Source organism: Microcaecilia unicolor, chromosome 2 (genome assembly GCF_901765095.1).
Source record: "Microcaecilia unicolor chromosome 2, aMicUni1.1, whole genome shotgun sequence".
Lineage (NCBI taxonomy): Eukaryota > Metazoa > Chordata > Amphibia > Gymnophiona > Siphonopidae > Microcaecilia > Microcaecilia unicolor.
The window spans coordinates 206,437,128-206,461,769 of record NC_044032.1 but is presented as its reverse complement, the minus strand read 5'-3'; the positions used below and the strand labels follow the sequence as shown (position 1 = coordinate 206,461,769).

Genomic DNA, 24,642 nt, shown 5'->3' with positions numbered 1-24,642 from the left:
GTTGCTGGACATGGGTGGATGGCAGGAGAGGGGGGTTCTGGACATAGGTGGAGGGTAGGGGGCACAGGAGGGTCGCTGGACATGGGTGGATGGCAGGGGAGGAGGTTTCTGGACATAGGTGGATGGCAGGGGAGGGCAGGGGGCACAGGAGGGTCGCTGGACATGGGTGGATGGCAGGGGAGGGCATAGGGGACGGGGGGTTGCTGGACATGGATGGGAGGGGAGACAGTAGGGTCGCTGGACATGGGTGGATGGCAGGGGAGGGGGTTTCTGGACATAGGTGGATGGCAGGGAGGACAGGAGGGTCACTGGACATGGGTGGGTGGCAGGGGAGGGGGGTTTCTGCACATAGGTGGATGACAGAGGGGACAGGGGGGGTTGCTGGACATAAATGGATGGCAGGGGGGACAGGAGGGTCGCTGGACATGGGTGGATGGCAGGGGAGGGGGTTTCTGGACATAGGTGGATGGCAGGGGGGACAGGAGGGCCGCTGGACATGGGTGGATGGAGGAGAGAGAAGAAATGCTGGACATGGATGGAGGCGAGGGAAGAGTGAGGAAGGAGATGAGGTGAGGGAAAAGGAAGAGAGGAGAAAAAGTGCACATGGATATAGAAAATAGGCAGAAGCTGGATCCACTGGACAGTCAAGTCTGCGGAGGACCCAGCTTTTACTTACGGATGTAGGGCAAGAAATGAAGAAGAAAGGCGGAAAGTAAAGAAATAAATGGAAAGGAAGCCCTGGAAACGGAGTTAAGAGGACAGATAGCAGCACAATCGGATACTGAGCCAGCATGATCAGAAAAACAAAGTCACCAGACAACAAAGGTAGAAAAAACTATTTTATTCAGGATTTATTAATTGGAATATGTTAGTTTTTGGAAATGTGCATCTGTGATATTTTTCATGTAAGTTTTAATTTTTGTAGTATTGCTACATACTGAGTCTGACTTCTTGAGGTAACTTTCCATTTCAGTATTTTGCCTTCATGTATTTTTCAGGTGTGATCAAGGAAGGTGCAGTATTCTGCTAGCGTATAGTTTGCAGCCCTTTTTGTTTGTTTTTTTTCACTAGGTTGTGCACTGGTGTTTTAGAGGCCGGTGTAATTACAGTTGCCTTTCCACGCCACGCATAAGGTTGTAGCTCGTCCTGTCCTTGGAATTAGTGCTGTTTATGGTTTGTTAAGGTTATGAGTGTGTTTTTGCACACGTTTGTGTATAGTGTTTTGCAGTGGAGAGATTGTGTGTTGGCCTTACTAAGGTGGCACCAAACATCGGAAAGGGTGTAGAGCCTAAATCATGACACACTCTCTCTAAAAGGGTGTTTTGTGGCTCTACATGAGAATTGTGATATTATGATCCCTTGCTAGCTTCATATTGTTGATAATCTGCATTTTCCGTATGGCTGGTATATTGGTGTATAAGGTATTAATTGTGACTTTTTTTTTTTTACTTATTTTTTTCTGTGTGTTGTCAGACAATTATGGATGACAGAGTCGGAGTCTTCTTGAGTCAGAGAGTTGTGGTATATATTTTAAAACAATTTTAATACCTTGGTGGTCTATATGTTTTTATATTGTACATTATATTTTACATATCACTTAATTTTATTGTATATCTTTTCATTTAATTTTTATTTTATTGCATATATGGGTTACAGAGTAATAGGGGAATTTGAAAGTACTGAATCTTTTCTTAATATTTTTCCTTTATTCTCCTTTGTTATGAGAATTGGAACTACTAATTGTAGTGGACTTGAACTGAATAATTTCTGGGGAGGGGAGGTTTCATGATAGCATTGTGCTTATTATTTCAATCAGTTTTTTGTACAAGTTTAGCTTCATTTGTCTTTATTTGAAATTTCATAAATAAAAAAATGTTCTAAAAATGGAATAATTTTATCAATGGGGTGGAGCTAGGGTGGGGGCGGGACTACAGTGGGGCGGGGCTATGGTGGGGGGGTGGGGCTAGGATGGGGCCCCACCAAATTGGTCTGCATAGGGCCCCGCACTTGCTAAGACCGGCCCTGGCCACAGTACATCAGTTCAGTGTAACATTATTACAGATACAAGTTTCAAAAGAAGACCACAAAAATGCATTTTTATATTTTACTTATCTGTAGGTATAAAAAAATATACACTTTAATTCTGTTGAAAATTCTACTATTTATGCTTGGAAAAAAAGAGCAGGCTGTGATACCCATTGGGCCGACATAAAAATTATCCAAAGATTATGACATCTGGAAAAGGGATCTATGTGGTCTCAAAACCTCTCATATATTTTTTTGCTAATTGCTTTTTTTTTTTTTTCCAACCAGACGTTTCCTACATTTTGATGATGGTTTTTCTCATATGTTTTCTTGAACTCAGAAATCACTCTTACTTAATCTTAGGCAAAGATTTTGTTCTTTTCCAGAACATTCTCATCAGTTACCTTAAATTACTGTGTGCAGTTGATATCATTTAAAGGAATGCTTAATTAGTATTTCCATGAACCAGCTGTGGCATTGTGAAATCTTGTATCATATCACAGTACTCTTGGCTTTGCATGCTTATTTCCCTTTCTAGCAGCTGTTTTTAGATTTTAGCCTTTAGTATAAAAGCTGTACTGAAATAATGTACGTGCCCATTGCTTTATTCTAGTGCCTGTCATCTGTTATATGTCTCTGTAGTTGTAGCACCATAAACTGAAAAGTATCAAGGCATTTTGAAAACTAAGGTAGCTCCCTCCTGTTTTCCATTTCATTCCGTTTAAAACATAAATTTTTCATTGAAGAATTCATTGGAGCCTTAAATGTAGGATTAGGATTTTACGTTTTTGACACTTTTAAAACTTACAAACAGGTGGATAGCAACAATCAACATATTACCCCCCCCCCCCAACTCCCCGTCAAAACCCTACCTTCCCCTCAACACGGTCTCTTCGTCTTCAAAGAACTACGTCTTCAGAAATCCTTGGTTCTTATGGTCTCCTGAGACTCTAACGTTTAAACCCCCTCCCTCCCAAATAATAGGCATCTAGGTAAAACCACTGGTCGGTACAATTACTATTTTAATCTATATCATAAAGTGTTTAAGTTAAGCTTCTCTCAAGTGGGGTCAAATGCTGTAAGAATAATGATTTATAAAAATACTCATGTTGTAATTAGCATTAGTTGTATTTACATAGTAACATAGTAAATGACGGCAGATAAAGATCTGTATGGTCCATCCAATCTGCCCAACAAGATAAACTAATTTTACAAGGTATGTGATTTTTCCTTATTCTTGTCTTCAGTTGCATCCTTTCTTTTCCAACACACATTCTTCCCCATGTCCTTTTCCCTTCTCTTTCTCCATCTTTTCCCATTTTGTCCCAGTAGCTGTATAACGCATCAGCCCCTGGTGACAGGCTGTGCCACTTTGGGTGTGGTTATCAGTCCTGATCTTTGTTGCCTCCAAACGGATCTGATTTTCAAGGTAGTTGAACGTACAGATTAACCCAAGTTTTTGAGGCCAAATGCACAGAGATGTTTCATGAGTTTTGCTTTTGACTATCCTGACATCCAGAAGGACCATGATCTGATAGTGATAAACGCAATAATTACATTCATTTTTAACATGCTAATTGAAATTAGCATGATAACAATGCCTTGAGCATATTATATGGAAAAGGCAGCCTATAAATACATGTTCCTTCCTGGAACCTGAGAAGTAAAATGTCTTCAAAGAGTTTCAAAATTCTCACTTCTTTGCACAATGGCATATTTTTGTCCCATTTTAAATATTGCTAGTTTGTCTATCTTTCTCCATAAATTATGTGGAAATACGGGTCAACTACCAAGTTATAGGTGATACACTTACTACAATAAAAAGGTTATCTTTGAGAAGATTTCAAGTGTTATCCTGTCTTCATCAGGTCAGTGAAAATATAATGCAATAATACTGGGTGTAAATAATACAAACTCATCTAGGTTTCAGGTTGTCTGCATGTTATGTTAGTACAGCTCAGTAAAAGAAGGTATATGAAAACAACCTAAAACCTAGATGAGTTTGCATTATCTAGACCCAGAGTAACTATTATTTCTCCACTGACCTGATAAACAAAGCTTGTCAAAGATACAGTAGGTTAGTCCAGTAAAAAGGTACCAACTATAATTAGATGGTTGACCTTTTATTTCCACATATCCAAATGAACTGACAGGGCAATCACAGTTTTCTCCATAAATTATGAAATCCTTCCCTACGTTCTTTTCTCTTTTTTTTTTTAGTACTATTTTTATTAGTAAGATCCTCCATGCCACTTTTCTAGGGTTATGTTCCAATATACAATGCAATCCGCTTAAGTGCAAGGGCCTGGGACCAAAGAAATACATGCAGTTAACCAGTGCGTGCACTTAACCGTTGTGTCCCAAAGAAGCTTGACATCTGATAAACATATGTACAGTACTGTTATACGTACAGTATACAGTCTCTGTTAACTGACGTTATACAGTCTTCGTTAAGTGACGTTAGGCTTACTTGAAGTAATCAGTCCTAGTCCTCTGTACACTCTTGTGTCTGTGAGTTCCATAGACTGTCTGCCAGACGGTAAAAACTGTCATAGCACTAACATCCAGTGGCCTCCAGATAGGCCCGCAAGGTGTTGAGACTCTCCAGCGCTCTTGCAAAAGTGACAGGAGGAGGTTGTTGAATTTCATCAGCATGTGCCTCGCTGCTCATTTCATCATCTGTTTCATCATCAGCCGTTGCCTTCGTATAGGCGCATATCTCAACATCAGTGCTGTCGTCAGCTGTTCGTAGATCGTAATCAAGAGCTATGTGGTGATGAAACGCCTCTTCAGTAACACAGGCTGGGATGTCAATAGCCTGTTCATCTGATGGGTTTGCAGCAGCTGCATCTGTTTCATCCCTCTCCACATCCCTAACAAAGCTTGCCCGCTTGTAGCAGTTCACAATGGTTGCTTGTGTAACATGATTCCAGGCTTCTTTCTGCATATTTAGGGAATCCAACAGTGATAGATTATGAGCCAGTTCAACAGCACGTTTATCCTAGCCAGTCTGGTCATCCATAATGCTCATCAGACGACGTACCACAAGAGCCCGATAATGTTGTTTGAAATTGGCTATTATGCCCTGATCCGTAGGTTGGATCAGAGAGGTAGTGTTTGGTGGCAGGAAGACCACCTTGACGTTGGACAGCCTGACATCATCACTATGTGCAGCACAATTATCACAAAGCAATAAAATCTGATGCTTTTGTGCCCGCATTCTAGTGTCTAACTTCTTTAGCCATTGCTTCCAAATTTCCCCAGTCATCCATGAATTTGTGTTAGCCTCGTATGATACAGGAAGTCGCTTAACATTCTTGAAGCAACGGTGCTGTTTGCTGTTTCCAGTGACGAGGGGTTCCAGCTTCTCACTCCCATCCATATTGCAGCAAAGGAGGATCGTCAGTTGGTCCTTCAATGTTTTACCTCCTGTAGTTTCGGCTTGTTTAAATGCAAGTGTTTCATCAGGAATCGCTCGCCAGTAGAGACCATTTTCGTCAGCATTGAAAATGTCACGAGGTGCAAATGCGTTCAAGATGGTAGGAAGAACTGAAACAACCCAATTTTCAGCACCAAAGTCATCAGTGTCTTGTTTTTCACCATGCTGTTTCTTGAATTTTATGTTGTTCCTCTCCTTCCATTTTTCCAACCATCCACAGTGGCTTTGAATTCAGTTAGTCCAAGACTTTCAGCTAGCTGATTAGCTTTCTCCATAAGCAGTGGACCACTGAGAGGAAACTGTCTGCTCCTGACTCGAGAACCACCGAAGAAGAGCATCTTCTACCTCCTCAGCTTTTTCCGCCCCGTTTTCGTTTCCGGTGTGGATTTGTATTGTTTTGCCAGTCTTCCAGAAGCTGGTCTTTCTGCTTCAAGATACGTGAAATTTGACTGGGATTGACACCATATTCTTTAGCAATAGATGCTTGACTTTGTTTTCTAATTTTTTAAGAACTTCTATTTGTTCAGCCAGTGTTAAAGTGTTACAGTTGCATGACGACGACATTCTTTCGCTTATTCTGCCCGTGGCAGTTAAAGGGGCGGTAAATTTGAAATCTCGTTGGTTGTTACACGCCATTAGGCTTCCATATTCCGTGTGTGCGCTTATCGGAGTCTTTCCTGAAGAGGAGTGGTCTTAAACCATGCATATAAGCGAATCTTGCACTTATCAGTGGTGTGCTAAACCGAAGTTTGTCCCCATAGAAATTGATGGCGCCAAAAACGGGACTGAAGTACGACATGCAGTTAAACAGAGCATGCGCTTATCCAACGTGCACTTAAATGGAGTGCACTGTATTTTATTTCTTTGCACCTAGCACTCTGTGGAAACTACAAGCTGAGGGATTTTGAAAACAGTTTGCATGCATGTTTGATGGAGTTCTGTCAACGATCAGCTCCACAGCAATATCATCATCATGTACTTTGTTCTGTAGTGATGGGATGACTTAGAAAGGAAAGCTTCCCATAATTTCAGACACTAGTGTCTTCTCATTGAAACAAGAACAAAGGCTCTTGTTTGTTCTACCTGCCATCTGGAGTATTTCAAATGTATTTGTTTTGCTGGTACTACTATTTTAAGAACACACTAGTGAGACATTTTTTTTCTGGCACTTTAAGTCCCTCCAGCTAGACCAGCAGAGGCGCTGTGTCCTCTGAGATCAGCATCACAATTGCCTTTCTCTGTCTCATCTATCTGAGTCGGAAAAGGATTAGGTAGTGTCCAAAGTATTCTGCCGCTAAGATGCATTTGTTTCTATCGCTGAACAAGTTACATTGTGGGTCCCTTATGGAAAGCCATCTTGAAAGCCCCTTACTTTATTTTTCCATCCTTTTTTTTTTGCCTCCCTCTGTGTATGTATGCATGTATATATATGTGTGTGTGTGTGTGTGTGTGTGTGTGTGTGTGTGTGTGTGTGTGTATATATATATATATATATATATATATATATATATATATATATATATAATTCAACTTCCCAGATAATCCTGATTTCTAATCATAAGTAGGCTTCCACTGGTTTTAGAGTCAAGCATAGGAGAAGCACAGAGAAGCTGAACAAGGCAAAGAGTCCAGGCAGAGAAAGGGTCTATGGTATTGCAACAGGAAAGGACAACGGGCAAAATAGATAGGCACCCTATATTTGCCTCTCACCTGCGGATGATTGGCCAAATGATTAACTTGCCCAAGATTATGTGGCACTGATTTTAACACAATTTTATTTTTAGTTTACCAACATTTTTGACAAAAGTTTTAATATGAAAAAACTGAAATTGGTGGCAATTTCACTTGGGTCAAATTTTGAAACAACACAAAACTAGATGACCCAGTTATGAGGACATCACAAGCCACCAGCTTGTGGTAAGCATGTGCCAGCCTATTCTGAGGTGCAGCACTGGCAACAGTGTCCCAGACTTCAGAAGGTCTCAAGGTAACAATCTGTATAGAGTGCTTTTCTTAATTTGTTTTGGAGATCTTTAAAAAAAATGTTTCTTTTTGATGATTTATCAAGATTGAAGATCAGGGGTTGCAGTGAATGCTGATTTGTTGTTCTGACTCTGTCTGAGGGTATTCCATAATGCAAAGCTCAGCATGTGCTAAATGACCTGTTAGAACCACAACAATAAAAAAAAAATCAATTTATCTTTCTAGGGAGAAGTATGAGTCTCCCATTATACTGACTGCAACGGGATGCCTGCACGTTAAGTAAACTGTTTCCAATCTGCCTGCACCCTAGCTAAAATCCTCTTACTCTAATGACTCCACATATCAAGCACTTTATTTTACATCCACTTGAAATGGTCCCTTAAACCTTATTAATAAGTGAGGACAATAGACATACTAAACAACTATAGCCCAATTCTTAAATGTACTTTTAAAGTCACGAAGCCCTCAGACATACATTCCAACAGCATTAGCGGCAAGACTTTTCACATGAGCACACAAGCTGTTGGCTTACCTGCATCTTTATCGACATATTCATCAAATTTTGTATCGAAAATTCAGTTTATAAGAAATATATTTTATTCTTTTCACCCCAAAATATAAAAAAAGGCAAACACAACAATATGCCAAACAAACCAAGTGAAAAAGCTTGAGAAAAAATGTTGGAAGGTGACTCCCCACTCCCTCCACACCCCCCAAAAAACATCCCAATTACCCATCCCCACATTCCAATAGAGTACCACAAAAATAAAATCCATCTCTTGACCCATGTTAGAAAGTCAAGCTGTTCAAGAAGGCAGAACAAACCCTGGGAGGCAAAGATTGAAGATATAGGGGCCCTTTTACTAAGCCATGTAATATCTGCACGCGCCAAAATGGAGTTACCACCAGACTACCATATGGCTCTTGCAGTAATTTAATTTTTGGTGCACGTCTGAAAAATATTTTTTTATTTTTGGTCGTGCATAATGGACGCGCACCAAGTGGCATTTGGCACGCGTAGGTCATTACCACCCAGATTATTTACCGCTAGGTCAATGCATGGCAGTAAGGTCTCAGACCCAAAATGGACGCACTGCAATTTTGATTTTGCCACACGTCCATTTTCGGCAAAAAAAGGCCTTTTTTACAGGCGAACTAAAAAAAATGGATCGGTTCGCGCCCAAAAGCCACGCCTACACTACCGCAAGCCATTTTTCAAAATGTTTCTTTGCTCTGGGGCCACAGGTAAGAGGTGCTCCATGCTCAAGAGTTCATGAAGTTTTTTTTTTTTTTTTTCATTGATTCAACGTAGGAGGCAAATCTTTTATCCATTGTAACAAAATACAGCACTTGGCCACCAAGGCAGCTTAGTGGAGAAACAAACCAACTTTCCTCTTACCCTCCACAATTCAAGTAATGTCGTCCAACAAACACATCTGAGAGGTGGGCAGCCAATGTTGATGATAGAGCCAGCCCAGGTAGGCCCAGATGGCATGCCAAAGCATATGAATAGCTGGACAGATCCATACACAATGACCATATGAGGAATCCAGATGTCCACATTTGATGCAAATCCCATCTGTAGGGAAAACCCACCTTCACTCTAGAAAGGTGCGTTATAATCCTCCCATTTAGAGAGTAAGTAGCAATGGAAATCCACATCATCGTGCAAATAAGAGGGCATCCTCCTTAAAGGAGAGCATTCCTCATCAGTTCTAAACTTAAAAGAACCATAGTATGATCAGAAATACCACAATGTTCTATGTCATTCTGCTGTACTGTAGAAGAGAGCCTCAGAAACTAAGAGATAATCCAGACAACTTTCACAGAGATCTCGATAAACTTGGGTAAAGCCCAAGTCGCCCATGTGTAGTACCCTCCAGGTGTCCAAGAGATTTAAGATTGGGCAAAGGATATCCTCCCCCCCCCCCCCCCCCCCCCCCGGCGTGAGTTCCCTGGAGCACCACGTGCCTCTGTTTTCCTATCAATAGCAATAACTGCCACAGAATTAAAATCCCTCCCCTTCAATAGAATAGGGCAACAGGGAGATCAAGCAAGACTCGCAAAAGGTCAAGGTAAAAGGTGTGATTAGGAACATTAGGGCCATAGAGAGAAACTAAAATTTAAGGCATACCATAGAGAGTACAATGCAACACCACCCATCTTCCGTGGTCATTGTGACAAGTCTTATACTCTTGGAAAGGGATCATTTACTGACCCAACTTAAATGCCTGAATCCAGCAACACAATGAAGCCAAAACTGGTATTGAACACGATGAACACTATATAACTCCTCTTCTCTGCGATTCCCTAATGTGTCTTTAACACATTTATCTTATTGACAATAGTATCACTCTGTATTTGTTTCATCACCGGAGGTGGCTAACATCTCACGGTACTATGTAAGCCACATTGAGCCTGCAAATAGATGGGAAAATGTGGAGTACAAATGTAACAAATAAAATAGCTGTACCTGCATTCCGATGCACTGGAGTGATGGAGCTATAACAATGACCCACCCACTCTCTGTAAATTTTGAAATGTTCAGAAACATGTTTCTTTAAAAAAAAAAAAAGGCCATGCCTACTCTCCGGTGATGGAGCTCTTGCAAGATCTTTTTACTGGGAATTAACCCCACAAATGTTCTAGGTTACAATATTAATAGAGGACATTTAGAAATAGAAAATCTGTGTGAAGAAAAAGGCATAGAGTAGACCCAGGGAGGCAGGTGGCAACAGGAACCACTGTACTAAAATATCTGGGATGCATGACTATATGCAAACAGAATAAAACCACAACTGGACCCTAGTCCTCCCAACCTCCCACAAACACCTATACAACCCCCTTCCCCCTATACCAGACCAGTATCTAATAACCATAACACACAGTCGGTCCCCGTGCACACAAACCCCCAGTCATTTATACTCCACTCACACCAACACAATGTGTACAGCAAAGCCATTACAAGAAGACAGACCCTAGACTCCCATAGAGCCAACAACAGTTAAATCCACAACAGGTACCAGTCAAATTCATAAAAGCTTGATACCAAACATCAGGTAGATTGGAAGACCGCAGAATGCCGCTTTAAGCGATTGTTGCGTTCAGGCACCCTCTGCCATCTTGGTGATGCGGAACATGTCAAAGGTGCCAGTGGTGGAGGGGGTCCTGGATCACCCCATAGGCCCTCTTTACGCAGAATATTTCTGGCATCCAACAGTGTGCACACCCAGTGAGGCTTCCCGCACAGCGCAAAAGTAAATCCAAATGGAAATAACCATCAATACCGCACATATTCCCATCTGAGTAGGGTTACCATATGGCTCCAGAAAAAGGAGGATGGATTGAGCCAGCCGGGTTTTACTTCCATTGCTTTCAATGGAAAGCAATTGCAGTAAAACCCGGCTGGCTCAATTACTTCCATTGAAAGCAATGGAAGTAAAACCCGGCTGGCTCAATCCGTCCTCCTTTTTCTGGAGCCATATGGTAACCCTACATCTGAGCAGAGCTGTGACATCCCTGAAGTCTCTACACTGCTGCAGTGTAAAACTGGAAAGATCTTGATTTAGTTCCACCTGCGCACCCTGGTATTTCAAGGGACCGCACACATGGGCTAGAACCTTCTCCTTAATGTTATAAGAATGAAAGGTTGCTGTAATGTCCCTGGGTTTGTTGTTACGGGGGAGCCCCAATGCCCAGTAAGCTCTCCAGCTGTATAGGTTCCGGGGAATCAGGTGGCAAGGTAACAGATTGCAAAAGTTAGTTACAAATGTCTGCAGTAATAATATGACAGTCCTCATTACCCTCTGTCTCTGGCACTCCCTGGAATCTGATGTTATGCCTGCGAGTGTGATTCTCAATATTATGCAATTGTCAGTTAGTGACTCATTCCGTTTAGCTTGCTCCACTAAAAGGGTATCTGCAGTATCCTGCAAGGTTGTCCAAGTGCTGTTCAGCCTCCTCTACTCTCGTGCCCAAATCTTCTAGGCCACCTCGGAGATCCTGAATCAGTGCCTTTAGTTCAGCAAAACACGCCTCTGCATCACTCCCCAAATCACTGTGTAAGTCTTTAAACATAAGTTGTAAATCCCTCTTAGTTAATGAGTCCGAGCAAAAGTGACTCCTCAGAAACTGTGGAGATCAGTCACAGAAGGCCCCGCGGCCACCTCCTCCGCAAAAATTCACTTTCAAAGTGAATTTTTGATACAAAATTTGTTGAATATGGCTGATGAGGCAGGTGAGCCATGAGCCTGTGTGCTAGTGTGAAGAGTTGCCGCTGAAGCCGTTGGAATGTATGTCTGAGGACTTTGTGGCTTTAAAAGTATATTTAAGCATTGGGCTATAGTTGTTAAGCACTTTATTTTATTTCATGCACATGGGCATTCTATAAAGAAAAAATGATTGCTGGATAGCCAGGTAGTTAGCTGTTATAATTGCATGTTTAAATAGACCAGGTTTTTCCTTACTTTCCAGCATGTAGCTGGCTGTACAAGCTTTGGGTGCTCTATTCCAGATCTTCCACCCCAACTGTACACACCGTACCTTAGCAGTTGCTGTACTAGCAACAGCAAGTTTGTGGCTTTAATCAGTGTTGCTTGAAAAGGGTGAAAAGAGAAAATAACTTTGTGGGGGGTTTTTTCAACTCATAAACAATCTGTGCTAGCTATGCTTGAGGGCCAGTCACACCATAAAAGGGTTATGAGTTTTGGATTATTCTTAAGTGTCATTCAAACTTCCCCCTTTGGGGAGAAGAACGGATCCACACCCATATCCTTCCATATTAAGAGCCTTGTAGTACAGCAGTATATTTAGAACACTGGCAAGGCCAAATAAGGATTGTGTTTGCTAGGAAAAAGAGCATGTTTCTGAAACTCTGACTAAAGAATTTAAACACAGCTATCTGGAGTTTGGAGACTCCTCTTAACTTTATTTTTTCATTTACTACTTGCACCCCCTGTCTGTGGTATGAACATGCTGTTTGACACTATTGTGTTCAAGATCAAAGTTAATTTCTTGCCCTCCCACTTTAGGAAATGCATGGCTAGCTCACAGTCTAGGGGGAAAAATGGTAATTGTTTTATGTAATCTGCTTTGGAAATAACACCGCTAGCACTTTCCATATTTTAAATAGGCTTTTTAGTCAAATGTATCATGTTCCATTTAAATCACATTGATGTTCAGCAGCAGCTGTGCCCAAGTATATTTCTGGCCGTCCAGTACCAGACTCCTTTAGTGAATAAATGGCTAACAGGGTAAAAGCTGTTTCCTCATAAATATAGTATGCTGCAGACAGTACATATTGGGTATTTGGTGAAATGATCTGTTATAACTCCTGGACTTAATAGCATATTGTACTAAAATAACTCAAATGGTTCTTAGGTGGTGCATTGTGTGGCCTACTATGATGCATTGTGGTTGGTTGGATTACCAGCTGAGGTGCCTGCTGCTCAGTCAGCAGCACTCCCAGTCAAGGAAAAGCCATGTTGTATCCCAGTGCCGAGGGCTGACTTGCTGAGGGAACTCGAGGGTAGATCAGAATTCTTGTGTCACATCAGTAACAGCAGCACAAACGCCTTCCACTGCCAGTCAGTGTGAAGTAACACAAAATCCATATGCCAGCATCAACTTCAGAATGTTAAGCTACACCAACAGCACCTATGAAAAATCAGAACACCAGTGTACCTCCAACTAAGAAAAGAGAACAAGCTGGACTTCTGCAAATTTTTACACAGAATCGACATAGTAACACATAACATAGTAAGTGACGGCAGATAAAGACCTGAAACTCTTACCTCATTTACACAGACAAAACACAGATAGATCATCACCTAATAAAGAATTAGAAACTACAAATATACAGAGAAAATTAAATGGAAAGCCTAAGAAACCAAACTACATGAAAGGAACACTGAAGAAAGAAAAAGAAATGCACTTTCTCCTGTGTTGAATAATATACAGTGATCCTTCTGTTTCATCTGCATTTCGTAATCTGCCTTTTTATCTCCTTTTAGCTAAATGTTGTTCCTCCTTCCTGCAATCTTCTTTACACCTTTCACCTATTTACTAGCTTTCTAATTCCTACTCTTATCTCCATAGTCCTCCTATTCCCCAACTCTTTCATTCTTTCCCTAGCATCCTATTCTCCCTCTGTCTTTCACCCACTTTCTGTCCTCCCATTTCCACCTTTTATTCGAATACCCCAGTGCCCCTCTCCATCTTCATGCACCTTCTTTTGCCTGTCATCTCACCAATCCTAGTTCCTTTCCTGTCATTCATCTTCCTCTTCACGTTCAGTCCCGTTATGTCTCACCCTCTATCCAGGCTTCTGTTTTCCATTTTTCTCTCTCCTTTTTCCACCCTCTCTCATCTCATTCAAAGACCTGCCTCCTTTCTTTGTTTCACACTTCTCCAGAGACCTCTTTCTTTCCTTTCCCCAGCATCCATTCCTCCTGCCTTATTCTTAGCTTCCATTCCTCTGCCACTTTTCATATTATCTTCTCCTCTTCCCCATTGTCAACCTACTTAACCTCCAGTATTCATGTACCCTGCCTTTTCCTCCTCCATTCCCCAGCATCCATCCCTTACTACTACTTACAATTTCTGTAACGCTACTAGTCGTATGCAGCACTGTATGCTTGAACATGAAGAGACTTGCTTCTCCTCTTTTAAAACTATCTGCTCTCCCAGCTCCCTTCTCACACCCTCAGCATCAGCCCCCTTCTCCCATCTACCCCACCATCACCTCTTATCTACCCTGTGCACAGCCACTGGCTGTGGGCTGCCCCTGGAACCCTTTACAGTGTACAGTGGGGAAATCCTTTATGGCTCACCCCAAGCTCCACCTGGATGGGTTGCTCCCCTGCCCCAATCTGGTGTCCTTTTTAGGCAGCCTCAAGCCAGGCTCACTGGAAGCCTGGAATGGAAGCTGATCCTGCACACATACAGTAGCTCTGGGAGCTCCTAAATCTCGTCCGTTCTAACCAGTTTGCTTCCCATTGAAATCCTGTAGATCTCAGTTGAGCACAAGCTTGAACCACCACATCCTCAGAACCAAGAATCATTTACACTTATCCCACGCCTGTAAGATTTTTGTTACTTTTTACCACTACTGGAAGGATGTTCTATTTTCTATCACCCTTTCTCTGAAGAAATATTTAATTTCTGAGTTTTACATATGAGGGACTCATGGGATAATGTAAAGGTCACCATGACAAATTCAACAGTAAAACAGTACAATTTAATACAAATTTGCAGTAATTTAATAAAACATTTTCACCTTGTCACTTTAGTTCTTTGGTATTTGAGATCTGTATGACCTTGAAACACAACTCCAGCCCTTGTGGCTCCCAGGGAAGTCTAGTTTTCCAGATTTTCACAATAGATAATGCCTAAGATCTAGCTGTGTACATTTGGGTTATGAACCAGACTGTAAGGGGGTAGTTTTTTAGACATACATAACTTTGAATTTGCTCACATCTTTTTTCAGTAGTATTTCAAGGTGAGTTACCTTCAGGTACACTAGGTATTTTCCTGTCCTTAGAGGATTTACAATCTTGATTTTATATGTCAGTGGGATTTGAACCAGGCACCTCTGGATGTCAAGCCCGGTGCTTCAACCTGTAGGCTACTCATTCCTCCTTTCCTCCACTTTGCTATTTTTAGATTGTGAGATAGTTTTCTCTTTAATTAGGAGTTATTGTTTATTTGTCTGGTTTTATGTATTCAGGCAGTTTTATATTTAAGGGAGACATTATCAAAGTTAGCTGCCATTAAGGCTGGTTATTTTACCACAAGTCATCTTATTTTAGCCCAGGATCTCATTGCATAAAACAGGACCCTGTGCTAAAATAGCAGAACTTGTGGTACAATAACCCATCGTAATGTAGCCATATTAATAATGTCCCCCCCCCCCCCATTGTATTTTATTATCTAAGTCTAGAAGGGTCATGACTTGGTTTAGTGGTCTTTAAATTAAATATTAATTACCTAAAAAAAATAGGGTACAATTATGCTTCCTTGTGTAAAGATTAGGAAAGGGGAAGAGAGATGAAGGGTTGGTACATGTGAAGTCTTCATTTAGGTCTGATTCTTACTGGAATTTGCTGATTTTTCCCTCCCATCACAGGCCATGGGCGTCTATCTTTATGGAGAGTTAATGGTGAACAAGGATGCCACACAACAACAGCTGGCACGAAGGAGCTTTGCTAAAATCCAAGAGCAAATGGATATACCAACTGCAAAAGTTGTGAGAGAAATGTTGTTCTAAGGAGGTGATTTTCATCATTAACATACTTTTACTACACAGCAGCTTATTGTTCTAACTGTTCACATCTATAACTTATAAGGTTATTTCAGTACAACTTGAGAAAGACTAGCCTACTACTGAAACAAAATCTACCTAACGTTTGTCCACTTGAACAGTTAAAAAAAATATATATTTAAAAAAAGTATGTATTTTGCCATCACCAAGTCTCTCCTAAAGACTTGGAACTGAAAATTAAGTGGATCTCTCAGGTAGGACAATTGATATGGAGATTCAGTACAAAAGAATATATTTTGTGTATACTTCTGATTTGAAGTGATTAAAATTAATATTTATGTATGAAAATCAAACAAAAAATAATGTTCTGGTTAAAAAAAATTAACTAGAAGAAATGTATTTTCACATCCTTTGGCTTCTCTGACCTTAAGTATGTGTTAGTCTGATAAAGCTGTTTTATTAGCAGAGATAATGGAACCAGATTAGCCTCTTTGGAACACAACACTTGACTTGCAATTCAACCAAAAGTCTCATTTGTTAAAATATTTCAACGTCCCGACAGATGAATAAAATGTTTGCCTCTTTCAAACTGCTCAAATACCCTGGCGTAACCTCATGGGGGTCTGTACGTGCAGACAGTTATATTTGGTGTATCATGCCTCAATTTTGCTTAATGAAAGAACAGAGTGTTACCTGGATTGTTCACATACCTAAACCTTGATACTTTAAATCGTCTGTAAATTTAGCAGACATATCAAACATCAATCTGTAGTTCGGATTCAGTAGGAATCAAAAGTCTTTTTCTGGTTCAGGCCTCCACACGTCTTGGAATGCAGCACTTTGCAGTCTATCTTACGTGGCAGTTATTAAGAAAGAATGAGAAAAGGAAAACCTTACTTATGGGGGATTAGGACAAGCGAGGTGAAAACAAGCTTTGTAAAAGGTCTTATTTTTCTGCTGGTAGGATATGGTCCATGCTGCCAGGAAAAAGGCTGAGGGTGGGTGTAAAATGGTGTTAAGAGCCAGACTTTGAGAGCTTTGCCTTCTTTATGCAGAGATAAGGTAGCAAACGACAAAATAGGGGCTGTGCAATTTTAATTTCAAACAACTGAATGGCTGCAACATTTTAAAAATGAAGTGTATTCCAGTTGTTAATGCCAGTAACTGGTATACATAGAAACACGAGGGCTGATAAGAGCCAAATGGCCCATCCAGTCTGCCCATCCACAGCAACTAGTATCTCCTCCTTTCCCTGAGGGATCCCATGTGCCTGTCCCACGTTTTCTTAAATTCAGACACATTCCTTGCCGCCACGACCTCCACTGGGAAGCCATTCCACGCTTCCACCACCCTTCCATTCCTCCTAAGCCCCTTAACTTCATTCTATGGCCCCTTAGTCCAGATTTTTTCATCATTTGAAAAAGTCTCACCTCCTGTACATTAATGCCACTGAGGGTATTTAAACATCTCTATAAGATCCCCTCTCCCTCACCTCTCTTTCAGTGTATACATGTTGAGGTTCCTAAGCCTGTCCCTGTATGTTTTATGACAGAGACTGCTGACCAATTTTGTAGCCGCCCTCTGGACTGACTCCATTTTGTTTATATCTTTTCGTAGGCGCGGTCTCCAGACTTGTACACAGTACTCTAAATGGGACCTCACCAGAGACTTATACAAGGGTACTATCACCTCTTTGATAAACATGCAGTAGCTCACACAATTTATTTGCTTTTGGATTTTATTTAGATCAGTACACCAAGATAACTTGTGTGGGTAAAAAAATGTTTGTGTTCTTAAATGTTAAATCCACATACACTATGACCTAGGTGATGGAGGGGGATAACCCCTAACATCACCTTTATCCTTCACAGGTGGCCAGCATGCAGCCCATATCATTGAATGAATAAAGCATGTCCAGAACTTGACTATTACCAGCTAACAAAATTGCTAGTAGCATTTTTCTGCTAGTTCCCTGCAGTCGCCTACCAGCAGAGTTTTTTTTGTTTTTTTTTGTTTTTGTTTTTTTTTTTAGAACAGTGAGGTTGTAACATCGGCTGATGTATAATTTGTATACTGTTTTTTGTTTTGTTTTTTTTAACTACTGTGGAATGTTGGAGTTGCATTGTTCTAGTAGTGCAGCAAGGAGGAAGACCAGTGATACTGTGTCTCCAGCTGATGCTAAAGGGACAATCTCAGGCGAAAATATAAAACAAGCTACATTGCATTGTCACATAACCATCATAGAATGTTGTCTTTGTGCGTGACTGTGTAGAAAACACTACAAACCAGCAGTGTCTATTGTGCCAGCTACTATCAACACAGTCACAAATCCAGAAAGCCTTTATTACTTTTCTAGCGTATTCTAACTCTCCCCATCTTGCTGTTCATAAAGGTGGTTAATAAATCCCAATAAATAAATAAAGTCTTGGCTTCTTCCAAAGGAAAAGTAGCACAAAAAGGAGCCAGAGCAAATACTCTTAATTTTCTGCTAGGTCTGCTAGTGATCTAACTCTGGCACAGAGGTATAATTAGTTTTGACAAAGTATTTGCTAATTAGCAGTATCTGTTTTCTGTTTTGATGTCCAGAGGTTTCATTCCAGTCCGTGCCTTTCAAAGACAGTAGGATAATGTTATCACTCTGCAGCTGACATTCATATGTAACATCTCAGAACCAACTATGCTCTATTTCTTGCAGATGCTCCTGATATGTGAATCCTCTCTCTGTAGTTCTGTCTGAATTTTTAAGCTAGTGAACCAAATGAGAAATTTCGATTAAAAAAAACAGAGGAAAAAAAATGTCATCACGTGTCTTATATCGAAAAAGAAAGCATCGGTATCTTCGTCGCCCATAATGCTGTGGCTGCTTGGGTTCCTGGCATGCTGATTTGTGACTTAAGATTAAAATCACATTGCCAGGGATTACCACACAGCCATGGCTGAGACTATCACCCCTCATCTAGACAAAGAAGAAGGCTGGTCAACGGCAGAAGCTTGTCTGGTACTTTCCAAGTCTGGGACCCTGGCCTTTCTAGTGAGGTGCAGAGCTTAGCTGATTGGTGAACAGTGATTGCTTTCCTCTTTGTTCACAGTGGCTAAGTTCTGCACCTGAAGAGAGGGTGAGAGGGAACATTTTTCCGGTGAAGTTTGAGCCTGCCTGGACAGATTGAGATCACCGGCTGAGATATATTTCCTAGTGAGCCCGTCTGTAGGAGACACCTGTGCAAAATCCATTTTTCAAAAGGCTGGGCGGAGCCTTGAAGAGACTGAATAATATAACGCGCCCAACCAGGAATGTAAGGAATGCACTAAAAAGCTCTTAGTATTGTGTACAGTGTTAAACACCCCATAATTAATCAGTCTTTAAAGTTACTTTGTGTGATCACTGTACTTTTGTGAATTGTTTAGTTAATAGATACATTGTCCATGATTTACTATTTTGCCTAGTGTTCTGAAGTCAGTATGTAATTTTCATTTTTAAAGCATAATTAATGGTTTGACAAGATTGTTCTAACTGTGCAGCAGTGTTTGAGGTGCAGCAATCTCAGCAGCATGTGACATGTCGGAGCTGGAGCTGCCATTTACACTTGTTGCCCTTCCAGGCTGTCGATGGACCCGTCCTCCTGTGCCTACTGAGCTGATATCAGTTCTTATTTTACATACTGGCTCAGTTCAGCAGGAACAGGAGTCGGGCCCTTGAGCAAAATAAGGCACACCCCTTTTTTTTGTAAAGTGTACAAGACTACCTGTGACCAAAAAAAAAAAAAAAAAAAACCTTTTTGCTGCATGCCTCATGTGTAAAGAAGAATAATATGTAAAAATTAAAAACCAAAACTAATCAGAATAAAATCTAAAGTTTGAAAACTGTACAGGTCATGTTTTGCTGTTTGTATTCTCTGCCACAAGTGGTCTTTTGCATGATTAATTGCAGCTGAGTTGTAAATGACTCCCAGAGTTATTTACTAATGGTTAGCAAGCACTGTCTGCTGCAGGGTGTATTTTATTCCTGTAGGCCCTGTAGCAGATAGCGTATAGCGTGTGATAATGCTATTAGTGCATAAATGAACCCCCATGACTTTTCTTGCTAACTAGGCTGCTAACAACTTCATAGAGTATGTTCATCAATCTCCTTTCCTCTGCTTTATCTCTGTTCTACTGTTACTTTTTCTTTTCCAGCTGTAAACTACCTGTATTTTACCTCTGAGGAATTAATGGTTTGCACTCTTCATTGTGATTACAGATCTCCTGGTGTTTGATTTTAAGAAAAATTCTAAACATTGTTTGTTATTTCCCATGCCTTGATCATGTGTTTAAAAATCTTTAAAAGGTCATACTGTATTTCAGCAGAGTATAAGAACAGACGTCAGTAGCATTACACATGTGACGGCTTCTTTTTTTTTTTTTTTTTTTTTTGCTATAAATGCCAAAGGAAATATGTTAAAGAAACAGTGCTATGCCTCACCTCCAAAAACAAAAGAGGCCTCTCTAGTTAGACCATTGTATTTTCATTTTCTCAGCTGGTGAAATTTATGAAAAGTTTCCATGACACTTGAATCCGGTTATTCCTGCTCAGGGATTTATCTTGTCTTCTGTCTCTCCATCTGCTTGTTTTAAAAATAATGAGCTTTTTGCTTCACTTGTCTGAGCTGCACTTTTTGGTTGTATTGATAAATACTGGGCTCAATTAAAAATTCAAAATGGTGGTCATAAAGTATAGACAAGTCAGTGAAAATCTAACATCCTTTAACAGAAAATAGAGAGACAAATTTTGGGATAGACCAGTCACTAAGGAGCCTTTTATTTGAAAGCATTTATTTGGATAGTGCCACTGTTTACCTCTACAAACTGGTTCTTATCTGGATACCGGAGAGACATAATTTATCCAAGCAATGGTGATTTGTCAGCACCACTAACCAGATTACTTAGGACGCCACAAAATCTGTCCTTTGTACTATTTGGATAGCGGCTGAATATCACGGCTATCCAGATAGGGCCGACATCTTGCTGCTCTAAACGGATGTTCAGCAGCAGCCACTAACTGGGTACTGTCATTGAATATCCAGAATATTTTGCCCATGGTGGCTGGTGTATCATTTTTAATGCTGGCCACCACAGGCTTAATTTCGAGGAGTGGGGGGAGTAACTAACATCTATTAACAGAAAATAAGAGAGAGAATTTTGGGGAGATTATGAGGGAGGAACACTACCTTATCTTTTCTCATCCTCTCAGAAGCAACCATCAGTCGTGCTGGTTTCATTTGTGCATTGGCTACTTTGCTAGTCATAAGCATTAACCCCCAGATTCTATATATGGCGACTAAAGTTGCACTTGCAAATATAGCAGTGCAGCCAAATTGCAGGGTCCTTTTACCAAGCTGTGGTAAAAAAGGGCCCTTTACTAGTGGCGGTGGCCATTTTTGCCACAGCGGGTTAAAAAAAAGGCTGAAAATAGCCATGGCCATGTGGCAAGATCGCTCTTACTGTGTGGCCATGCGAGAGGGAGCACTTGCTTCCACCCATTAAGGTGGTGGGAAGGGCTCCTGCGCTAACCCGGCGTGGAGCTGGAACTACCGCCAGCGACCGCATTGGGCCAGCGGTAGCTCCAGATTAGTGTGTGGTAAGCCCACTTTGGACTTACCAATACTTTGTAAAATGGCCCCTGCACACATAACTTAATTATTTAACAAGCCAATTGGCACTAATTAGAATTTACGCATGTAGCTTTCTAAAATGGTACATGTAAATTCTAATGCTTGGATCTCAAAAGGGTTGTGGCCGTGGGAGGGGCATGGGCAAGTCATGGGCATTCCTATAAACTACACACACCGTTACAGGATATGCCTGTAATTTTTAGTGTGGAGCTAACCCAGCAGTAAATCAGTCTGAGTTAGGCGCGGGCATTTACACCAGGTTTTAGTTGGCATCAATGGTCACGCCTGAATTTAGTCGCAAGCGCTGCATTTGTTCTATAAATTGCTCCTAATTTTAGGTGTGGGTTACAGAATAGCGCTAAATGTGTTTCCCAGCCATTTTTTTTTATAGAATCTAGTCCGAAATGACCCATCAGCTGATGCTACATTGCAGTGTAGCTTGTGAAATTCTTGTGAGTTACCACATGAGAATATATTTGTGGTTGGTCCCTACAGAGTGCACATATGACTCTTAATATTTTCCATCTATGGCAATAACCCTTTGATTTGCAATAAATCTGATCTGAAAAAGCAAGTAAACAAAAAGAAAACCATCTTTTCACAGCAAATCTTTTACAAAGCCTCTTTTCACTGAAACTGGGTCATAGCGGTAAAATTATTTCCTTTTGCCAGAAAGATCACAGATAAATTATCTTAATATTTTTATCATTATAGCCAGATGGTAATAGGATTTCATTAACCTTTGATATCAAAGCAAAGATTATGTGACTGGTAAAACAACCACCTGACAAACTTCTACCTCTAAGTACTTTTCTTTACTAACAGCTTATTGCAACCAACCACACACCAGCAAGTTTTGAAATGCAGGCTACATGATGACATTTAACATTACTAAGGTTTACTGTATGGTGGTGAGCCACTAGCAAAGCTCAGATACTACAAACTGTAGGCCACTTGTTAATGGCTGTTGAAGTGCATTTGTACACTCGAAAGTACAATGGACAACAACAGATGTTGCTGAATTGGCAGACAGAACCCAGAGTGGAACTGGTTTTCCCTAATGTACCTTAATTCTTTGATGATAACGTGTTTTGGCATTGGTTCCTCCTGCCTTCATCATTTTTTCACAAAATGATGGCATTTAAACAACAAACAGGTGGCAATAAATGTTTTATGGAACAGTATTGAAACTCCATGGTCAGGGTTTCTTATCAACAGTGACAGCAGCATTTTCAGTGCCGGCCAATATCCAGACATCAGTATTAAATACCTTGGTATAGTGTTGAGTGGCAGAAATATTTTAATAATGGAGGTACTCGGTGCCATTTACTGTCCCCATTGAAAAAAAAGCCTTTTTCCAAGCCATGGTAAAAAATGGCCCAGCGTGCGCCAATTTCATGCGTCCGCACTACTGCAGGCCACTTTTTACCGCAGTTTAGTAAAAGGGGCCCTAAGTTATGTGCCTAAGTGGGAGCCCTGCGTATGTCCTGTCCATGTGTATGCCTCCCTTGCAAATATGAACTATCCAAGATACGCAGGTATTTGCAGAATAGCATTTAGGTGGAGTAATACGTGTACAGTAATGTACAGACATCCGCACACACACGCTTGTGTTCCAAGCATTTTCCTCCAGATTCTATAAAGGTCACCCAAAATTGGGTGTGGATCCCAGCTTGGCAGCCGAAATAATGAGCTGCAATGATTTAATTATTGGAACTAACAATCGCTTAATTGGAACTGATTATGATTTGGATGCTGATCTGGCTATACGCTATTCTATAACAATAGGCACCTCGAATATTGTATTCAATTCTGGTCACCGCATCTCAAAAAAGATGTAAAGGAATTGGAGAAGGTGCAGAGAAGGGCGATGAAAATGATAAAAGGGATGGAACGACTTCCCTATGAGGAAAGGCTAAGACGGTTAGGGCTCTTCAGCTTGGAGAAAAGGCGGCTGAGGGGTGATATGATAGAAGTCTACAAGATAATGAGCGGAGTAGAGCAGACAGATGTGAAGCGTTTGTTTACACTTTCAAACAATAATAGAACCAGGGGAAAAAGATGAAGCTAGAATATGGTAGATTTAAAACAAATAGAAAGTTTTTCTTTACTCAGCGTGTAACTGGACTCTGGAACTCGTTGCCGGAGAATGTAGTGACAGCAGCTGGCCTTATGGAGTTTAAGGGAGGTTTGGACAGATTCCTGAAGGAAAAGTCCATTGAACATTATTAAAAATATATTTTTTTTTGGGGGGGGGGGGGGGGTTGCCAGGCTTTTGAAGCCTGGATTGGCCGCTGTCGGAGACAGGATGCTGGGCTTGATGGGCCCTTGGTCTTTTCCCAGTATGGTGGTGCTTATGTGGATTGCACACAAAAGGGGTTGTGGCCACAGGAGGAAAATGGGCAAGTCAGAGGCATTCTCAAAAGATGTGTGCAGTGTTACAGAATAGTGGGGATCTGTACCCAATTTGTGTGCCGGGATTTACACTATTGCTCAGCTGGCATAAGTCCTTATGCCTCATCCCAAAACATAGCATTGAGCACAAAGTTTTATTGGTCCCATTTATAGAAACCGACCCTTTATGCTTGTAACACATACATAAATGTTAGTGCCTAGTATATATTAATTGCACTGCTGTTTTTAGATAATTAAATATTATGTACAGTGTGTGAAGAAAATCATTTCTGTTGACGTGCTTAAAACAATAATTAGCTGGAACACCAGCTTGGTCATTGTGACATTCTCAACCTCGCTGATAACTGAATAGACTTCATTTGTATTTTTAGCAATTCTACTTTGAGTGAGTTAGAACAAATGGAATTGAGATACCTGGCTTGCCTGTCCTTTTATAATTTCTATGTATTACATCAATATTAGAATTAGCCAAATAGGGTAATGTCCATGCACTTTATTGCCTGTATCTGAGGTTTAGGAATACTTTTCTGTACCGCATCAAAATCCTTGCTGTTTTCTCACCCTTATGATCTGTGTTATACATATATCATCCCAAGGATAACTCAGGAAATTCTCAAATTCACTCTGCTGATCAACAGGTGCAAATTTTCCTAGAATTTGAAAACAACAAAAAAGTACAACATTCTTTAACACATAGAAGAGCCTCAGCAATAACATTTTACAGAAATAAAGCTTTTATTTTCAAGTGGTCTTTCATAAACATTGGTTTGGATAATTTAGGTTTAGTCAATGTCATAATCTGTAACAATTTATTCATGTATAAGATGGAAAACTGGCTGAGTCACATGACCTTAACCAAAGAGAAGTCTGTG

The 24,642-nt window shown here is 40.7% G+C and overlaps 1 protein-coding gene across 1 annotated transcript in view; it reads left to right on the top strand.

The window, feature by feature from the left end:
* Positions 1-16,116, top strand: part of LOC115461912 (aminopeptidase O-like) — a 247,942-nt gene extending 231,826 nt beyond the window's left edge. Inside the window, exon 7 of the mRNA XM_030191967.1 lies at positions 15,573-16,116. Coding sequence (XP_030047827.1) covers positions 15,573-15,713 — 141 coding nt within the window. The 3' untranslated portion in view covers positions 15,714-16,116. The remainder of the gene's footprint in view (positions 1-15,572) is intronic.
* Positions 16,117-24,642: the final 8,526 nt, after the last annotated feature.